Source organism: Anastrepha obliqua, chromosome 3 (assembly GCF_027943255.1).
Source record: "Anastrepha obliqua isolate idAnaObli1 chromosome 3, idAnaObli1_1.0, whole genome shotgun sequence".
NCBI classification, from domain to species: domain Eukaryota; kingdom Metazoa; phylum Arthropoda; class Insecta; order Diptera; family Tephritidae; genus Anastrepha; species Anastrepha obliqua.
Genome location: NC_072894.1, coordinates 39,977,866 through 40,000,000, shown reverse-complemented (window position 1 = coordinate 40,000,000; position 22,135 = coordinate 39,977,866). Strand labels below are relative to the sequence as shown.

The 22,135-nt window shown below is 35.9% G+C and overlaps 1 protein-coding gene across 3 annotated transcripts in view; it reads left to right on the top strand.

The window, feature by feature from the left end:
• LOC129241202 (SCY1-like protein 2) overlaps positions 1-22,135 on the top strand; it is a 104,691-nt gene that overhangs the window by 25,659 nt on the left and 56,897 nt on the right. For all 3 annotated transcript variants that reach the window (XM_054877418.1, XM_054877417.1, XM_054877416.1), the window contains exons 8-10: positions 639-769; positions 12,301-12,415; positions 18,638-18,783. In XM_054877418.1, the coding sequence (XP_054733393.1) occupies positions 639-769; positions 12,301-12,415; positions 18,638-18,783 (392 nt within the window). The remainder of the gene's footprint in view (positions 1-638; positions 770-12,300; positions 12,416-18,637; positions 18,784-22,135) is intronic.

Here is a 22,135-nt window from a genome sequence, read left to right as displayed (position 1 = left end):
ACTTTAATTTTTCTGATTTATTTATTTTCAAAGTTCCAACGCTCTTATTGACAAACCCTTAAAAAGTAAAATCCAAAGAAATTTCCTTTTATCATATTTTGAGCTGAAGTTGAGTTACAGTAATTGTGAGATTTATAATTTATGAATCTTATTCAGCTTTTACTTTATGTTTAGTTTCAATTACCTGCTTGTTGTTTATTGTAATTTGAAAGGATATGTTTTCAAATATCAATTCCAATGAGTTTGAAAGAATAAATATAAATGCTATAAATACTTCATACTTCAATTAGGAAAACTAGCTACCTCCAAGAAATTGTTTTTAATTTCATTGATATGTGTTTATTTATGTATGGACGTGTGTACACCAAACACATTTGAAAGTGAAGTGTGCGGAAAAGTTCTATGAACACTTCACCCCTTTAAAGTTTACTTTTACAAAGTTTACTCTCACACGGATACTACAATTCAAATTTAGTTTGTTTTTTAGAATTTAAACTTTAGCAGCAATCAATACTTTCATTCAACAATTCAGTGTCAAATGTGATTGATATTATATTATATTTCAAACTCATTCAATGCAATAACTGTGAAAAATATGTAATTCAAAAACTTTACTTCATATAATGGAATTACTTTAGCTGGAGGAGTCTGTGCAGAAAATGCTGCCGCGAGTACCGGTACCACTACAGGAGGCCACCTCACGTTTGGTTAGTAAAGATGCTACTGCCAGGCCGACGGCGCAACTGCTGCAACTGATTAAGTACTTTGTGTAAGTAAGAATGATAATCAATTGCGAAAAAATATAATTAATATATACTTACATGTGATATACATCATATGCCGTGTATACCAGAAGCAAATTTATGAAATTTGTTTGCCATAAACCATATAGGTATTATTTTATTCGAAAATTGGATACATAGCTTTCCCATCCCAAATTTTTGATACCGTGGTTCTACTTCCCGTCGAACTTTTTTTTTATTTTTACAAAACCCAAGTACGTATTCGTATTGAGCTAAGTCTCTACTGTACATATGCCCTAGCTATGTGACGTTTAACACTAGATATACCAACGGGACAAAATAACAAGTTTAAAAATGATTTCCTAAATTTTAATTTAAGCTCTAATGTTTGATGTAGTTATCTGAAAAATATTATTTATTTATATCCGATAATTATATAAAATTTTTCTATTTATTAATACTACTTTTGTTGAGCATAAAGCATGAATCCCGAGGAAGACCACAAAGAAGTATAGTTTTGAAAGCAAGACATTTAATTCAAGGAAAAGCTAGCAGCGCTTTTTCTTTGATAATAAGAAAAATATTATAATAACACTTGGACTGAAAAGTCCCAGATCTCACACATATAAGACACTAGTTTTATTGCACTCACCTCTTTTTCTGTTATTACTAATCCCAAAAAGACAGGTATTAAAATTTCATGAGATTCTATTCATTTGTTCGTGAGTTATTGTGCTAAGAGTGACGTTACTTTTGTTATTTTCAAAACAGTGAATCATAAAGAATTTCGTTCTTTAATTTTACATTGCTTTTTGATGGGAAAAATACCGTTCAAGCGAAGCTATGACTTGAAAAGTGTTATAGGGTATCCGCTCCATCAGAAACAATAATAAAACGATGGTTTACTGACTTCAAACGGGATCGTAGAGACATTGGTGATGCACAACGCAGCGGATGTCCAAATGAGGCGGTAACACCAGAAAACATATAAACAATCCACAAAATCGTTTGATCGAAAAGTGAAGTTGCGTGAGTCAGCTGCCATCGTAAAGATATCAGACGAAAGGCTTTATATTGCATGAGTATTTGACTATGGGAAAGTTTTGTTCAAAGTGGGCGCCGGCTTTACCAAAAACAGCCAAAAAAAGTCAATGAAAACAATGGAAAACTACATGAATTGAACTTCGAATTACTCCGCGATCAACATTTGCATGAAATAATCTTCAAACATTAAATTATATGGACTATACTATCGATGTAAATAAAAATTTCATGCATTTTTCTGAATTTTACCTGTGTTTGTTTGAAAAACTTCCCTATAGCTCTTAAAAAATCACCCTTTAGAAAGGGTTACCAAAGATTTCCGAAAAAAAAGAGATTAACTTCCTAAATTTTCAAACTTACTTTACAAATTGAATATTTGCACACTAAAGGTGTACAAAGACAAGTAAAATAATACAGCAACAATATTTAGCTTAGAGCTACTTACTTCCCCAAAAATTAAACAAACCCGAAAAAACTTCCTAAAATCATTTCATTTTACAACCGCACCAAATTTAGTGTAGATACAACGGACCAAATGTCTAAAAAATACAGTGGTAAGTCAGGATCTCAGAGATGGCCTTTAAAAGTATTTTTTAATATCGTCGACATGGCGGGAAATAATTCTTGGATTCTGTACAAATAACTCACGGGAACAAATATTACCAGAAAGGAATTCATTTTTCAATTAGCAGATGAACTTTCTACTGAATATCAAGATTCATTCGAACCCAAAAACCTGAATGGACTACTGATGGCAGATTAAACAGAAAATTTTACAAAAAAATGCTGTCAAATTGGATTTGCAACGAAAATAAAGCCACACATATGCATGTATCTGTGTTGGTTTTAAAAAATATGTTTGTGGGAAATGTGTATTAAACAAAATTTCAGTTCGCTTAAATTGTGCTAATAAAAGCTACAAATCAAATTACTATTAGTTAAATTTAGTATAAAATTAATAAAAATTCTATGAATAAAAAGTGCGTGTACACATAACAGAAGTGAAGCTTTCAAGGCAGGCAAAGAAAGAGAGTGAGACCCGAGAGAGAATGAGAGAGAGAGAAAGAATATATATCTAAATAAATTCACAACATTTGCAGAGAATACAAATAGAAAAAATTTACTAATAACGGAGAAGGGTCGACCGGTGTAGGTAAACGCCAGGCACAAACTGTGGCAACAACGCGCACTACTCCAAGCGTTTATCACCCGCACAAACGCAGCAATTCAGGACAGCAGCAACGGCACAAATTACCGCAAGGTAATACCAATAAATCCGACGCCGGAATGGGTAGCACTTTATAGTAAGCACAAGCACCAGCTAACAAACGGAAATAAGCGCCAAACAGAAGGCACCAAAAAAATTGGGACCAAAAAACGCTCCAATGAAATATAACGCCAAAAAGTAGCTACCAAAAATATATTTCCTACAAGTTTGCATCAACAAGCAAGCGCCAAAAAGTGTTATTTCTCACTAGAAATTAGCAACCACGAGGAAAAACTCAGGAAAATTCGCCTAAAGTGTATCTAAGATATATAGGGTTTTCCAATAACAGATTGCGCTATCGAGAGATGATTAACGATTTTTTATGGCCGGAATTGGATGGTATTGATCTTGACAACTTTTTGGCCCTACGTGCCACACAAGCAACGAAGCCTTTGACTTTTACCGGAAAAGTTTTCGGACCGTGTTATCTCTCGAAGATGTGATCACAATTGGCCACCGAGATCTTTTGATTTGACACCTTGGGACTTTCTTTCTTTGGGGACACGTGGAAAAGAAGGTCTACGCCAACAGCCCAGGGTCGATTCAATACCTCAAAGATGGAATTCATGAGGCTATCGAGGACATAGGGCAGCCACTTTGCAATTCGGTTATGGAAATTTTCATGAAAAGGATATTGTCCTGTAAGCGTGGTCGTAGTGGTCATTTGCCTGATGTTATTTTCCACTATTAATGGCATACCCTCCTCTTTATAATGAAATAAACATCCGATCATTTATATCAAAAAATATAATTTTTCTTTGAATATCAAAATAACACCTCTTATTGGAAACCCCTTTATATAAGGTATAGCTCTCTCTCTCTCCTTTTCATCTAAGTTTTTCTCTCTCGCGGAACGAAAATGCCCAAAACGTTGCATGGCCTTGAAATTTTACTCTCCATTCCCGCTCATCCATAGACGCCTAAGAAGTTCCACTTCAAAAATTAATTACATGACTCTAAAGAACCCAGTAAATATAAATAATAAATATTTTGTTTAAAAAGATGTCCAGGTCACAATGAGCTGTAAAGTATATATCAATACTTGGTATGTCTATTCTTAATAAAAATTACACAAACATTACGCGAATAAATTGCAAAAGTGTGACTGTGTGACAGCAATTTCGTCAAATTCACAGAGAGTGATGTATTCCTTGCATTATGATATAATGATTTTTGTCCATAGTGGGTTTCAAACCGGGACCACTGCCGCAAACAGTTTATACTCATTAGAATATCAGTCTTTCTTAAGAATATAAATTTTTTTTAAATTTATTTACCATATTTAAGCAATATACTATTGAAGCTGTGAGTCCTTTAAATTTCCCTCTTTAACCTCTCAAAGAGTGCGCATTGCTTGCAGGCCTTCAGTTTGCTTTGCTGCACATTGATTTAGCTGATTTAATTTGCTTTGTACTCGTAGAAGGGTGCTAAAGAGCTATTTTCTTTCTTGTTAGTTAAGCATCTGCGTAAACAACCAGATGACGATAAAGGCGATTAGCAGAGCCAACAAACACTATGAGTTCATCAACAATAGTACGAGTATACTTGAACATATGTAGGAAGGAACAACAGAATCGCGTAATTTGCGAAAGTATTTTGCACCCCTGCGAGAAGAATGTCGTAAAGAGGAATTAAACAAAAAGGCTGACAGATTGACTGCATTGGCGTTTGTTGCGATATTGTTACAGTGGCCTGTCCATGTCCAGGTGCTTTGGTTTCAACATATCGGTTTCATTAAACTTTTTCATGGCACCTGACAGCATTAATGGAAGAGGTACTCTTTATAGCACTATGAAAATACGTAATAAATACTACAAAGAAAATGGGAAATATTAAATATGACATTTGTGCTTGTTAACGTAGCCCCTGAGATGAAAATGTGCCTCAGACGACAAAATGATTTTTTGAGTAAGTATTTTTCCAACTGCTCTAAAACTAATTTTCCGTGAATTTCTGAGTCAATTACCCTAAGAGAATAAACTGAGTTCCTTATGTAGAATATTCCTCAGGCTACAGCGGTTAATTTTTAGTTGATTAATTGATGTTTTCGGGTTTATAATCGGTTCACTTTCGATAACCACAGCTATGTATACATGTATTTTGTGTTAACAATTAACAAGAAGATTTCTCTAGCAGTTAGTTCAAATCTTACGTACTATACAAGTATACACTAATCAGTGGGTGAATTGTTTCGACATAAAATTCTGTTCACTCCGCGAAATTCACAGCTTTAAAGTAAATTTTATTTATTTTACAAAGCTATTCAGACGTGAAGAAATCCATTTCATACCGAGTTTCAGTGACTTTTTGTGAGCTAAATAATTAGCTGCTAGTGTAAACAAATGCGCTTAAAAAAACTAGCTGATGACTTTGGTGCTGAAACTATGGAGACTGCCTCTGCAATTATGTAGGTATATGGCCTCGGTAGAGTGAGGAGAAATAATCGCTTGTTTGCAGCTTTGAATATATAAATCCCATTGCTAGGAAGAATATGAAAGTAAGTCTTTGTCAAAGATAGAAAGAACCATATACGTATTAGTTGGCGTCAACATCTGTACCCTCTCTTCTCAATCAACTAACCATCAAAACCATTGAGTAATAAAGCTTTCAAATTGCTTTTCTCTCCTCAACCTCCAAGTTGATTATATATGTAGCTTAACACGTTTGCATTGTGACGCGCTGTTGCCAAGCTCAGAGTAACAAGCCAGAAGTTACCTTCACAGAAGATTTATTTTATTTATAAACATGTAATGAGGACAATGCAAACATGCACAGCCATATACATACTTGTGTACCTACAACCAGATGGATATTGTTGGTATTGCCATTATCACTTGGCTAACTTAAACGTTGTTTACGCTATCCGTAGCTTCAATGTAGTTTGTTTAACTTAACCTTTTGTTGATTGCCAAGTGTTACGCTATTTCGTTACTGTGATTTATTGAGATATATTTCTATGTACGTACGAGTGCTTATAAGCGAGACGGTGGAAAAAATGCGCGCAGAAAGGTGCAAATACAGTTGATAGTTTTGAGCTAAGCCGGATACCTGCTGCTCCAGATCATATTGCGGCTAACAATTCTTATAATTGTGCGTCTTCTTATTGGAATACGAGTTGCAATGGCGTTGACGCATTTACTGCTGCTGCCTGAAAAAAGTTAAAAAGATTCTGCTGATCTTATATTCGAAATAATAATGTGCGAAAACTCGCTACACCAATTTGGTGGGAAATAAGAAAAAATAAAATTATTTATTCATTTAATAATCTAAAAATGCAGTATTTCTTACAAACTATGAAAAGCAGATGAATGCTAAATAATTCAATCAAAAATAAATTCAACTTATAATTTCCTTGCTTCATTGTAATGAACGAATGAAAATGAGACATTTCTTATAATTTACAGGGAAAGAATATTATATATTGTAATATAATACTTTGTTGAAGAAAAATCTAGGCCTATATGATTTTAAAGCGCATTAAATTCTATTAGTTCTAGAAATCGGAGCATAGGAAGCATAATTAGTTCTAACCATTCCTAATCAGAAAATATAGTGCTTCGCTGAGGAATATTGAAACAAATTTTCTCGAGTAGCGATTGGGAATCAATCCCCCCCACTTATCAAATCGAAAACGAAAGTGGGAGAGAGTTTAGTCCTTCTAATATCTAGTTTTTTTATATTAATGAGCAAGCACCAACTTTTATAGGATGAAATTAGATCAGTGAAATTCGAAGAACGCAAAACATAACGCACAAAAGATTTCTGGACACATTCAAGCCAACTAAGATAACAAGGATAATTGGACCTCCAAATAAAGGTGGCGTATTCCAGCTTCGAACGCACCCGAGAGATACATAGATTATACAGATTCATTGAGAGGTTTGCACTTCGACCTCATTGCCTTTTGTTACCTCTACTCATCCCAGCAGCAATCCTGGAGCTGGGTTGGATTGAGCGTATGTGCCTTTCTTCTGGCTGCAGTTAGCCAAGATGTCTCAACCTTCTCCGCGCTATAACACTGCATTCCAGGATAAGGTGCATTGGAGAGAGAGGTATATAACAACTTTAGATAATATGGATCAACAAAGCCCGAACTAAAGCAAGTACAGGATATGATTTTGCAATAGCGTAATATAAATTTCTTTGAAAAGAGAATTTAGTGTCAAATACCACACCAAGATCAATAGTTTCACTTCGATTTGATAAACTAGAACCACCAATGTGGTTGAAAGTGAGAACAAGATTAAGAAAAAAAATAATAAAAGCACTTACTTATATCTAAATCTAACTTTTTTCTTTTACACCAAGCAACGACGTTATGTAAATCAAATTGAGGATTTATAGAGTCCGCTGTGCTTGCAATCATTAGCATACAAAAAAAATTTGGGAATTATTTAGGAACCAGCATTAACACCTATAACAATGTCAGCCTTGAAATCCAATGGAGAATCGCTCTTGCCAACAAGTGATACTTTGAACTGAGTAGGCAATTGAGTAGTAAAGTCCTCTCTCGGCGAACAAAACTAACACTCTATAAGGCTCTCATCATACGCGTCCTAATGTGTGGCGCAGAAGCATGGACGATGATAACATCCGATGAAGCGTCCTTTCAAGGATTTGAGAGAAAGATTCTGCCAAACAGTTTTAAACCTTTGCTCGTTAGCGAGTATCTTAAGCGATGGAACAATGACCTATATGCGCTTTACGAAGACATAGACATAGCGCAGCGAGTAAAGATCCAACGGTTTCGTTGGCTGCGTCATGTCATCCGAATAAATACAAACACTCCTGCTCTGAAAGAATTCGATGCGGTAGCAGCTGGTGGTAGCAGCGGAAGAGGAGGGTCTCTCCTGTGTTGAGAAGATCAGGTGGAGAAGGACGTGGCTGCTCTTGGTATTTCCAACTGGCGCCGGTTGGCACGAGAAAGAAAGAAGAGAAATAACTGACGCGCTTAGCTAAACTCGGCCAAAATCGGGTAAGCGGTTATCGCGCCGAATCAAGAGTGCCCAGTATACTGCCCTGAGCTACTACAGAGAGCGCAATAAAAAAATATATGACGCACCATCGACATTAGCAACACATTTCCAAAAGGAGAGATAGGATTTAATCCATTTTAAAAGAGTGGAGTGAAATCATAAGGCCCTCAATTTAGAAATTTTATCAAATGCTTTTGAAAAGTCTGTGCGCACAGTGTCAACTTCAATTTTTTTTAAAGATGACATACAATATTCAGACAACACTGCAAGATTTGAAACAGTGAATCAACCTCTCATAAAACCGTGTTTATTCACAGAGATAAAACGATTAACTGCAAAATAAATTTTATCTTTCACTATAAGTTGACATAATTTTGAAACCGTAAACAATTTGACAGTTTGATTTTGTTGATGCCTTGAGTTACCGAATTCCATCTTCAACATTAGAAAGCATTAAGGCTAACGAACCAATAGGAATTCATGGTCAAGTGACATTGATCCGAATCTACTTGCAAAATTGAAGGGATGAAATCTGCAAAAAGATTACCTGCATCTATAGAAGAATATGTTTGAGTTTCATTATAGTAGAGAACAGAAGGAATATTTGAGCATGATTTTCTGAATTCAAAATATCGGGAGAAGAAACTAGGAAGTAATTTTATGTCCGATTCAAATTTAGAAATATAATTTCGCTTTAAATTTCTATCCAAAGATTTAAGTACTCTAAAAGACTTTAAATACATATTTAACTTTATGAGTGATGAAGTGTGAAAACTTTTTGAAATATTTATTGCTCATTTATTTTAAGCTTCAAAATATCTTAACAATTGACTACTTCATCCCCGGTAAAAAAGGAATCCCAATGTAGAATATCAACTGCTAAATTAATTAAATTAAAATTGAAATTTCTAAGACCAAAACGTAGTCACATTATCAGATGCTGACCAGGGGTAGTCAGAGGGTATTCGCGTTCTAATAAAAAAACATTTATGTATATTAACATTAATAAAAATGAGATCGAGAATTCGAAAAAGACTATTTGATAAACTATTTATCTGAGCCAGTCAAAAACTCAACACACTAACATTGTTTTACGTCCAATCTATATATCATCTATACTGGACCATTCTATATTAATAAGATTGAAGCCACCCAGAATACAAAAATTGCCATTATTAGATCTTCGCTTTATTTATTTATTTTTTTTTACATCCTTGTTCACTCGGCTAGGGAGCATAGGGCCTCGTCAAGACTCTTCCATCATACACGGTCCTGAGCTGTTGTTTTTATGCCGTCCCATATGATGCCGGCATCTGCTAGTTCTCGAAACATGGACCTTCGCCAAGTGATCTTTGGCCGACCCTTTCCGGTTCCAGTCGAGTGTCCTTCCCGTGATGCTATCTGGTAGTTTTCCTAGTGCGTGATCTAACCATCGCCACTTTCTGCATTTGATTTGCCATAGAATGGACTCCTCATTCGTTGCTCTCCACAGCGCGTCGTTGCTGATGGTGTTCGACCAGAATATTCTACAGCTGATGCGGGGGCATTTGTTGACGAAATATAGTATGCTTCCGTGTGATGCTGTTGGAAACCAGTTATATTCCACTTCGCTACAACAATAAAGATTTCACACATGAGCTGAATATTCGCAGTTTAGTGCGCCTAGAGATTTGCGAACTCGCCCATACTGTATGCATTTGCTCGAACCCCGCCCTTGCTTTCTTTAGCCTGCAGTTGGCATCTTCATCTGCTCCACCGTCTGTCATGATAGTGCAGCCGAAGTAGCAGACAAATTCCACCGGATACCCGCCAACCATAAAAAGTCTTGCTTTATTGTGGTTGGCTCTAATAGCCTTGGTCTTGGCCATGTTGACCTCCAGACCGACAGTTCGTGCCAGCGTGACTAGTCTGACCGCCTCCGCGTGTATATCAGTGAGTCTTGTGAGAAAGAATGCAGATGTTATCGGCGAAGTCCAGGTCCTCAAGATATCTGGTGAAACTCCATATAACGTCGTCTAGGATAATGGCGAAGAAAAGGGGCGACACGGGACAACAATCCCTGACGCCTGAATTGCTGGTGATTGGGACGCTGATGTGGTATTGCGTAGAGAAAGTACTTAATTGTAGAAATAGTATTTGAAATTAGCTTTTATTTTTCCAGCCTAACTTAGCACAAAAGCAGTCAAGATTCTAGAATTATTTCTTAGGTGAAAAGTCTCGTAGAAAACAGGCATTATTTCATACTTAACTATTTTCCAAGTTCCTTGTGGTAGACCATTTATAAATTTTTGAGTTGCCCGATTCGTAAGCTTGCCACATATGACATACCACAAATATTACTGGGATCGGACTAAAACCACGTGAACTTTTTTATGTTGAGACTAAATTTCCGTCCACCCGTTTGATTTTACAAGCTATAATCTCACTGCTAAGGAGTTTATTTTATTCCAAAAATTAACAGCCAGCCCAAATAAAATTTTACTAAAATGTGCAGCACATAAGGATCGGTCCTACCGAATTTAGCACTTCCTTCATGCTTCATTCTAAAATAAATTTTATTACTTACATACATATAAGCGACATACGTTATAAAATTCATTTCCGATTTGTTTCTATTATTAGAATGAAATTTGTCGCAAATTTTTCTGCCTCCTCCTTAAGCAAATGTAAGCATAAAATAAAATTGAACCTTGAATGCGCAAACGATGCGGCCCAAGTGGCAAGGCAAGTGCAAGTATAAATTGAAACTCTTAAGTATGTAAATATTTGCGCCTTCCATTCTGCTGGAGATTAAACCACTTTAAAAATAATTTAAATGTTGACAACATTTCTTTTATTTCTATCTGGCTGATATAACTTTGTTTACATAGGTTAAGTACATTACCCGCAAGGCTTAAGTATGCCGTCGTTTGGTTGTATTCTTTAATGTATTGGCTTTGGCGTGCTTGTGCTCATTACTTAGAGAGATGGGTAGACGTAGGCATCAAGAATGGTAGAATAGAAGATTGTGCCCTCGACTTTCCGTTATCTGTTTTGGTTTGAGTTTGACAGTCGGCTGCTTGCACGTGACGTCAAAAACAAAAAGAAAATTCAGACATGAACTGAACATTGAAAAGTGCGTGAGTACTTTAAGTGAGTTTTAAATAAAATGTTAGAAATAAAGTGCGCTGTGATAAGTTGGTATATTGGCAGTTCAGACAAGTTGTTGATAACACATTACCAACCGTGTGCACATATTTGTGATTTTTGTTGAACTTCACGTGCATACATTTAAATGCCGATAACTGTTAATTTTCGAGTCAAATGAAATTGTCCTTTGCTTCAGCTAAACTTTTACAGGATTGCATTTTTCCGTTCTTCTTTTGTCACGTCTAATCGTTCTTTGTATAGAGTCTCTTATAGCATCGCTCGGGGGTTATCACATATTTAAATATTTGTTTTCGCTTTGAGTATATGAGGTCCTTAATAAATAAGTAGGTTGGAAGTATTTTAGTGTGTAATTCGAAAAATGATTAGTTCGAAATTGACGCATATTTTCAACTTCAAATATTGTATTTCATTTTGGCTTTCCGTGAATCTATTTAATTATAATATATATATATATATATATATATATATATATAATTGGCGCGTACACCCTTTTTGGGTGTTTGGCCGAGCTCCTCCTCCTATTTGTGGTGTGTGTCTTCATGTTGTTCCACGAATGGGGGAACCTACAGTTTCAAGCCGACTCCGAACTATATATATTCTTAATTTTTCCGAAACAATGCTAACTTCCCATATAACGGTAATTAAAAAAAAATAATAATAATGGTGGAAAATTTCTCAACTTTGGTAAAAAGATGAACCCAGAAATATGACGAATGGAATTTTGAGAAATGGGTGGTGCCACGCCTAGTAATGGGCAAATGCATGTATCTCGACAACGCCTTAATAAAACTCACCAAAATGGGATTGCTCCTCATGTCATTTAAAATTGACATAATTATAATGAGATCGGATGGAAACCGCGCTCACTTCTTGTTCTTGTTAAGATTTCCGTTCGCCTGTCTGATGTTACAAGCTATATCTCTCATTATATTATACATGCATTTGTTTGATTTCAAAAATTATTAGCCAGCCCAAATTAAATTTTACTAAAATATGCGCGGGTATATAAAATTCGGTTCAGACCGAATTTAGCCTTCTCCACGTGTTCTTATTTTAAACTTTCTTGAATGAAGTCGTTTTAAAAATAACTTTCTTGTACGTGTTTGTTCTATACTTTTAGCGATCCCGCTGTAAATGCACTCAAGTTCTTAGATGTGGTGAACATGAAGGATACGTCGCAAAAATCGCATTTTTACAAAAATACACTAATGGAAGCGATGCCGCTAATACCGAGGGTAAATAGCTTATGCAGAACTTGTGTTATTTATTATGCATATGTACATATATACAAGTGTATTATATAAGAGTGTGTATGCTTTATACGCCACTTTGGTTAAAACGGATGAAATACTGAACGCGCTTGTATATGAAATACCAAAGAACCAAGTCAGCAGAAGTAAAAACTCACTTTAAAAAACAAATCATTATTGCAACAGGTGTAGTGACCGTAAAAGTTAAAGGAACCACTATTAAACTGGCATTGCTAGGGTATTATATCTTGTTTTCCGTGAATATGAGGGTAATTAAACCCGAATGGTAAGTCTCCGACTATCATCCAACGCGAACGGTTGTGATTTATCTGAGTGCGCATATATATTCAGTGAATAACTATCAAAGACTACAAACTGGTAAAACCCACAAAACAAAAGAACAAACAAGCAAAACAATAACAAAATACCAAATCGGCGACCACAAACAGGTAAAACCCACAAAACAATAGAACGAACATCTGCATACCATATTGTCAAACAAACAAACAACAATAACACAAACCCAAATAAACGTGCAGCTGCACTATCAACAACTAAAAACTAAACAAGGAACAAAGGAAAATAACAATTACACAGGCGATAACAGAAACAAAGTAGAAAAATGGACGATCCACCGGATCGAGGAAAAACCAACAACCAGCTCGTTTTCACAACGAACAAAAACAAAATAATGAAAAATAATACTAACGCACCAAAATACCTAGTTATATCAAGAATCGAAAACACAGAAACGCTAGTAAAAGTGTCCCCCTTCCTAATAAAAAGGGTTATCGACTCAGTGTGCGGTGGAGAGGTAGAATTGTGTAAAAAAATAAAAAGTGGAAATATTTTAATAAAAACGAAAACCCATGCACAAGCAACAAAACTAATTACTCTCACATCATTCACACCCACCATAAAAGTGGAAGTGACAGAACATAACACCCTAAATACCACAAAAGGTGTTATTTTCTCAAGGGAATTGAAAGGAATACCAGAGGAAATAATCAAAGAAGAACTGAAACACCAAAATGTAAGTGAAGTAAGAAAAATAATGAAAAAAATGGACCAAAGTTTAATCGAAACCGGTTTACTAATAATCACGTTCGACCACCCAACACTGCCAGACGACCTACTTATCGGCTACGAAAAAGTAAAAATAAGACCGTACATCCCACTTCCCCTCCGATGCACCAAATGCTTAAAATACGGACACTCGCAAAGAGTATGCAATAATACTCAAGTATGCATAAACTGTGCAAAAGCCTCCCACACCGACCCTGAACTAAATGAGAAATGCACTAACCCCACTGCCTGCAGCAGTTGCATCCAGCAAGGAATTAACGACACAAACCACAACGCCTTAAATAAAATATGTCCAATATTCTTAAAAGAAAAGGAAATACAAGCCATCATAACACTAGAAAAAGTGGATAGACGAAAAGCAATCAGTACATACGAAGACCGTCACCCACAAAACACATCATACGCAAAGAAGGCAGCAATTATACCAACATCAATTCCAACACAACCCACAACTCACACACCAATATCAACCAGAACACCAAAAATTGACAAAACGCAAGCAACCAGCTCCAACAACACCAACAATAACCCATCACACTCATCAATCTTACCATATAATTCGACTCCACCACATACATCGGCCTCCACGCAAAGAGAACAAACCGACTACTCAGACGTCTTACTCAACAGCACCATTACTCCAGAAAATACCATACAAAAAATAGTGAAAGAAAACAAAATCAGAATCCTGCCAAAAAATATATCCAACAGAACCAAAAAGGAAATAAAAAAGATAAACAAGACAACAAAAAGAGCCAAGCGCAGCACAAGCCCAGTTACTTTAAACAACGGCGATTCAGAATCTTCTGAATCAATGGCAACCGACTAAACAACAAATAGAATATACATACACCAATTATCCATACACGAACACACTCACATAAACACACACATAAGTACAATAATCTATACATAGTAATTTATAAATAAGCAAACGCAACCACAAGAAAATACTTAGATAATATTTACACTATAACTCCACTTGATATGACGTTTCAAATACTGCAATGGAATATGAACGGTTATATAAACAACTACAATGAATTATTACTACTATTAAAAACATACAAACCACAAATTATATCTATACAAGAAACCCACTTACCCTCAAACTTCCAAAAAATTCCTATTCCCAACAATTTTTTACTGTACTCCTACAACTCAAATCTGCCATATGGTGGAGCAGCCCTTCTAGTACATAAATCCATCCAACACCAAATGGTATCAACAAGCAAAGATTTCGACAACGTAACATTAGAAATTTATTCTGTAAGAAAATTCAGAATTACATCGGCATACATTCCGCCCTTCTCCAACTTTCAGACACACAGCTTAGAAAACGTATTGAACCAAACACAGGACTCACACATTATTACAGGGGATTTTAACAGCAGGCACCAAGACTGGGGCTCACACAAAAATAACCGAAAGGGTAACATACTAGCAAACTTCATCAACCAATCCAACTATATACTTTTAAATGACAAATCTCCCACTCACCTTTCCACACATAACACGCTCACTCACCTCGACTTGACTTTCTGCTCTCCCGATCTCGCCGCACATGCGGAATGGAAGATCCTAGACGACTTAAATGGAAGCGACCACTTTCCGATTATTATTTCCTTATTTCCAACAAGAAATCACTCGCAAACACTCTTCAAGCCCAAATTCCAAGTCAATCTTGCAAATTGGGCACTATTCGAAAGAAAATGTACTCACTACGAGTCAATCAGACCTATTAGCCATAACATTAATTCCGAAGCCTTCAACCTAAAAAAAATTCTACTACAATCAGCTAACGAATCAATCCCTCAAACAAAACCCCATTACAAATCGAAAACTGTCCCTTGGTGGAATAGCCACCTTACTAACTTAAAAGCAAAAAAAAATAGACTATTCAACATATTTAGAAGAAATATGACTCAGGAAAATCTCCTTAACTACAAGAAAATTAATTCCAAATTAAAACGCGAAATAAAGACAACCAAACAGTTATCGATACAGAAATTGACAGAAGACATAAATCCCAATACACCCACAAAAACCATCTGGACAAACATTAGACGATTCTGTGGATATAAATTATCTCAGGGTATTCACTGCCTACAATCGCACAAAAATCCAAGCCAGATGTATACAAACCCCAAAGACATCGCCAATGAAATCGCTACATTCTGGAGCGAAAACGCGTCAGATCTCAACTTCCCTATCGACTTTCAAACCAGAAAGAGAACAACAATAAACACCCCAGTCGACTGGATTCCTTCCAAGGAGTCGATAATTATAGAGCAAGATATAAACTACATAGAATTAACATCAGCACTCAGTAAATTGAAAGGGAAAACACCAGGCATAGATAGAATATCGTATCCAATGATCAAAAACTCTTCAAAGTCATTTAAACAACGCCTGTTAAGATTCTATAACTCCGTTTTTCAAAATTACATTCCACAAAGTTTCAAATATAGTTTAGTTATACCGCTCCCGAAACCCAAAACACAGAAAACCCTTGCAAATTCGTATAGACCGATATCACTTAACCTCTGTCTTGCTAAAGTTCTAGACAAAATAATCGCAAATCGGCTTTGGTGGCTTGTAACAGAACACAAGCTACTCAATAACCGTCAAACGGGTTTTATGAGAGGAAAATCAACAGCAGATACCCTACTTTTCTTAGATTATTTAGCGTCAACTAGACTCTCTTCAAAAAGCCATCTAACGCTCATATCCCTCGATTTCGAAAAGGCCTACGACAGAATCGGCATACACACTATAGTGGAGCAGCTCAAAACGTGGAAACTCGGCCCCAAAATTACGAAATACGTCATAAACTTCATGACCCACCGTAAATTTGCGGTACGCGTTAAAAACCAATTATCCGATATCCGGCCCATGGCCAATGGAACCCCCCAGGGCTCACCCATATCCGTCATCATTTTCCTCATCGCCTACAACAAACTAAGCTCCATCATATCTCGTCACAAAGAATTCGATTTCTGCGCATACGCGGACGACTTCTATATAATAATTAAAGAAAAAAAAGGAAAAAATCCAGTAATAGACATGAGGAGCATTTTCAGGGACATACTAGACTGGTGCAAGCATTCAGGAACAAAACTATCTCAAACAAAAAGCAAATACATCCACATATGTCGTAAACACAATTGCAAATGCACAATCTTATCGCAGGAAATAAACCTCCAGCCAAGCAATGAATTAAGAGTACTAGGCGTCATATTCAACAAAAGATACATGTGGAACTCTCACATAGATTTAATGAGCTCAGCACTGATAACACAACTTAATGTCATAAAGTGCCTGGCCACCCCAAAGTTTAACTGTGATACCCAAACTTTACTAACATTAGTCAAAACGCTACTCATTCCGAAAATAAATTATGGCATTTTTTTGTACGGGTTCGCCTCAAACTCACAGTTAAAAAAAATCAAAACAATACTTAATTCAGCTATAAGAACTGCCCTGGGGGCACTGCGTACCACTCCAATTGCTAACATACTTTTCGAAGCCAATATACGATCGGTAGAAAATCAGAGAGACTTGACCACGGCGAGGTTATTTAAAACAATTTTTGTATCAAAACACAACCCGCTCCACAACATCGCCCAAAACTACAAAAAAAGAAAATACATACCCAAACAAGAGCCAGCCATAGGCAAAATATTAAACCTCAGTGCAAAACTCAATCTACCTACAAAACATCCAAAACATACCATCCACAACTCGCCTTCCTGGATACTAAACCCTAAAACAATTAATACTACCCTAAGTAACTTAAACAAAAACAACACGAACCCAATCCAGTATCAAACAAAGTTCTACGAAATTAAAGAGAAATACCACAACTACACCTTCATCTACACAGACGGATCTAAGGCCGACAACAATACTACATACAGCATAACCTCACAAAACGAAGTTATAAAAATGTCAAACCTACCAAGCTACAGCTCAACATACTCTGCAGAAATTATAGCCATAAGTGAAGCTATAAACACAATAAAGAGCAAAAACAAAAACTTCGCAATATGTTCCGATTCCCTCTCGGCCATCAACTCAATAACAAACATATACAACTACGATCACTACACAACCACCATAAGAAACATTATGATAGCGAAATACCCTAAAATCAAACTAATCTGGGTGCCGGGACACGCCAACATTACCGGAAATGAATTCGCTGACTACACCGCAAAACAAGCACATCAAACACCAACGCTAATGACAGATAACTTCAACTTAACCGACATTAAAAAACATATAAAAAAACATTTTGACAACAAACAGAACCACACATGGACCTCAACCAATGACTGGTACCAACAGGTAAACCACACAAAAACCCACATAACGGACTTTATAAAAAATAATAAAAATAGGGTGACCCGACTAGACGTCATAAAGTTCGGGCGTCTTCGGCTAGGGCATACAAAGACTACACATGGACACTTCATGACTAACACCAACCCAACTACGTGCACGTGCAACCCGGACGTAATATGTACCATACCCCATATCCTTCTTCATTGCCCACTATACACCGCCCGCAGAAGACAAATCTTCAGCAACTCAAACCCAATGACGCATCTATCTTCTCCAACCTCCGATTCAATATCCGTAATAACCAAATTCCTTAAAATAACCAACCTATACCATAGAATTTAAGACACAATACAAAATAACTCCATATACACAGCTTAAGCGTAAGGCCTCGATGCTATCGCTTTATTTACAATTAGCTTATAAGATTTACTCTTTAAGTCAATTTTTTTTTAAATAAATAAATAAAATAAACCCGAATGGTTGACCGAGTCAGGTGTTCTCTGAATGGCAAAATAAAATTTCGACACGTTTATGAGACACCAATTGCATGGCACATAAAAGTACCTGCAGCCACAAGATGACTACTCCTACATCTATACATTCATACACTTTTTTATAGCTGACGTTGGTTGGAATTTTATGGCTAGCAAATTTTACATAGCGTACACAGATGCAAACTAAAAAATATGTTCCAGAAAATAGACCCAAAATATTTATAACTGAGAAAATCTACTAAGCGGTAGGTGTAGCTAACGCTTAGAATTTTAATTTCAGAAATTGTGGTGGCAAAATGTGTGGCCAATGTTGCAGGCCGAAATTAGCAACGGTGAAGTGCTAGCGGCTGTCTTACAACCGGCCATTACACTCATACAAGAGGCATCGCCAAGTGAATACGAGTCGATTATGGCGCCGACAATGAAGTGAGTAGAAAAAATTTACTTTTTTATTTTAAGTTAAGCAAGTTATTTGAAACGTATATTCAGATATTTGCAATCATCTTACATACTATATACTATATAATATTTGCATGAATGGTTTGCAACAAGAAAATTGTAAATCAGAAAAGCGGAAAAATACGAAATTCCTTCAGAAGTTTAAATTAATTACATTTCCGTATTTGTGCTTGGTGAATTTCTTTGGATTAGACTCCGACCAAACTAACACTTGTGGCAAGAAAGATTTATTATGAATTTGAAATTATTGATAATGCTTTAAGGTCTCCATATAGAAGAGCTCTCCAAAGAGACTGTAGAGGTTAGGCAAAAAAATTATAAATTTTTCATCTCTTCAACAAACCGAGAAAGATATCGCCTACTGTAAATAGCACTGATCTTTTGACTTTTTCTTCGTGCTTTGGTGTATTCTCAGCTGAAGTTTTAGAATTGTTTTTTCAGTATATTAATATTAACATTATTTTTATTACTTAGTTAAATTTGGTCAGTCAACAGTTGTACCTAATAACGTAAATCAATCGAGATAGATAGAGTGGGCCGAAAAAAAAATTTTTTTAGGATCGAGTTCTAAAATGCGGAAAAGTTGCATGTTAGACTAATAAAGTGTGTGCCAAATTTCAGCCCAATCGAACGATATCTTCTGTCGCCAGCAGAGGCCTCAAATATTGAAATTTCAGTTGATATTCTGAAAAATTTTAATTGGCTTACTTTTTATTGCAAAAATACGAGTACATACAAATTTTTGTAGCCCAGAACCCACCACGTGAAGGTTGCGGCACTTTGGGTTCCTATTTTTTGTTTTTTTAGTTTATTTTTTTTTTTTATTTATATTTATTTTTTAAATTTGATTATTTTTTATTTTATTTATTTTTTTTAACTGGTTTTGTTCTTTTTTTCCTGTTATGTAATTTTGTAAAAAAATAATAAAATAAAAGGTATATCAAGAAAAAACTGCGGTTTTTAAACTTAAAGCAATAATTCATTTCATGTTTAGCTTTGATATTTCCAGCAAATACTTTTGATCTTTGCTGAGATCCATAGTTAAGATGATTTTTTAAGGTTTTCGCAACCGTTTAGTTTTGAGCCAATGTGACCACTAAATGATTTCGGCCCAGAAGTGACATCATCTTGGAACTGGAAAATATGATACTTCGAAACGGTAGTTCATTGAAAAGGAGGCATATCGACCACTGAAGCGAACGTCACAGTTTATCCTTCAGACATCTTAAGATCCCTCCTTTTGGTCTGGTATTAACTTCGGTTCCGTTACAACCTACTACTGTTAATTCCTCGAAACCATCCTCTTTCATAACCGCTGCATAAATGCTGTCTATAATATCCACAGCGCTGCCTGATTTCGGCGTAAGGTGAGCTAAATATTGCGATCCAGGCTCACATAAAATCGAAATATGTTCTTCTTTGATCACTTGACGGTAGAATTTGTTTCCTCTTTTGACCTGAATATACGTGTCGTCTTTTTGACCATCCACCTATAGTGCTTTTGGAGCAACGGCATTGATGCGATCTTTGAGTTGTATTTCACGGCGCACTAGGTTTTTCTCGCGTGATTCGGAAGAGAACAAACCAACATCTTTAAGTACTGAATTAACAAGTATTGCCGTTGCTCTATCACTTTCGCCATATCGCTGGCTTATAACTGGAGTTTCCAGTAATCTCATACGCTTTTGAGAAGTAGAGGGGGAATCAAAACCAATGAATAAGTTCGGCTGACTTGTATCAGAATAAGAGGTGTCACTTTCTGAACCATCATTCACTTCTGATATATTGCAGCCGAACGTAGAGCAAGAGGAATAGTTTTCTGGATCACAGAATTTTTTATTAGTAATTTGCTTGGTCATCTCATCGCGGCGTCGTTGTCTTTCTATAAGTTTCTTTGTTTCAGGTATGTCCACTATTCCGATACGGCCTATAAGAGCCCCTCTTTGGTCTGACAGAAAAGATTGCTCTTTTTGAGGAACTTTTTTTTCTCTTAGACATGAGCAAGTTGTAAAATCTTGACACTTACAAGCTGAATTATCAAAAAGTCGGGAAGTATTCGCCTTAAAGTCATCGGCACGTTTTTTCAAAGCAGCACTTCTATGTGCAAAATACAAACCCTTTTTAATTTCTCTGTACCTTTTTTATGATACTCATTTATCATGTATATTACGCGTGAATGTGAAACTGTGGGAATAGAAGCCTTGTTATAAATAAATGATTTTCTTGGCAACTTGTCAGGCTTTGATCGAAAAGGCCGGCTCTCTGTTTCCTCCTGACTCTACTCTCAGTTCCCGTCTTTGAAAAAAAACAGCATCTCATTACATCTTCATAACTTGATAGTTGATGATCTGGCAAATCTTTAGGACTTCCAAACAATGGGCAATTAAACGTTTGTCTTAGGGATTTGGTTAATGCCATTGTCGTCATATAAACTTTTAATAAAAGATTATAATTAAATGCTTTTATACGAAACAATATCTTTCGAATAAATCGGAAGAAAAAATAGACACAGTAATTGCTGTAACTTCAATTCTACTCTCAGTACAAGGACGAGCTACTGCGAGCTCCATAAGTATATTGCTTGATCAAACAAACAGAGTGGAGTGCAGTGAATTAAATTGTTTCGGTGGGCCTTCTCATATAAAATTTGTATTTAACATATACCGGTATGATAACAAATAGTATTTTCAAAAAAGTTAAAATTGTTCAGAATTTAAACAGAAATTTCAAAATTTGAAGCCTCTGCTGGCCACAGAAGATATCGTTCGATTGTGCTGAAATTTGGCACACATTTTATTAGTCTAACAGTGCGACTTTTTCACACTATTAGAATTCGATCCTAAAAAAAGTTGTTTTTCAGCCCCCTCTAATGTTTATATCAAAATGTTCAGAACGATGAGAGGAGTCGATTTATTCATGTATGTATTACTCTTTTTTCAAGGTAGTACGGCAATGAAAATGGTCAATATCCACCGACGTCTCATGCAACGGTAATTTTAAGGCAACATTTTAGAAAAGTGTAATTTGGACTAGCGGTTAATTTTTGTTATCAGACAAGCTCATAACATTCAAAAACTATTTATACACTGAAGCAAAACATCGATATTCTCGATGCATCGATGACTTTCCAACATCTCTAAAATACGCTTACACCCTTTTTGGGTGTTTGGCTGAGTTCCTCCTCCTATTTGTGGCGAGCGTCTTGATATTATTCCACTAATGGAGGAAACTTCAGTTTTAAACCGACTCCGAACGGCAGGTACTTTTTTATGAGGAGCTTTTTCGTAGAAGAAATACTCTAGGAGGCTTACCATTTCTT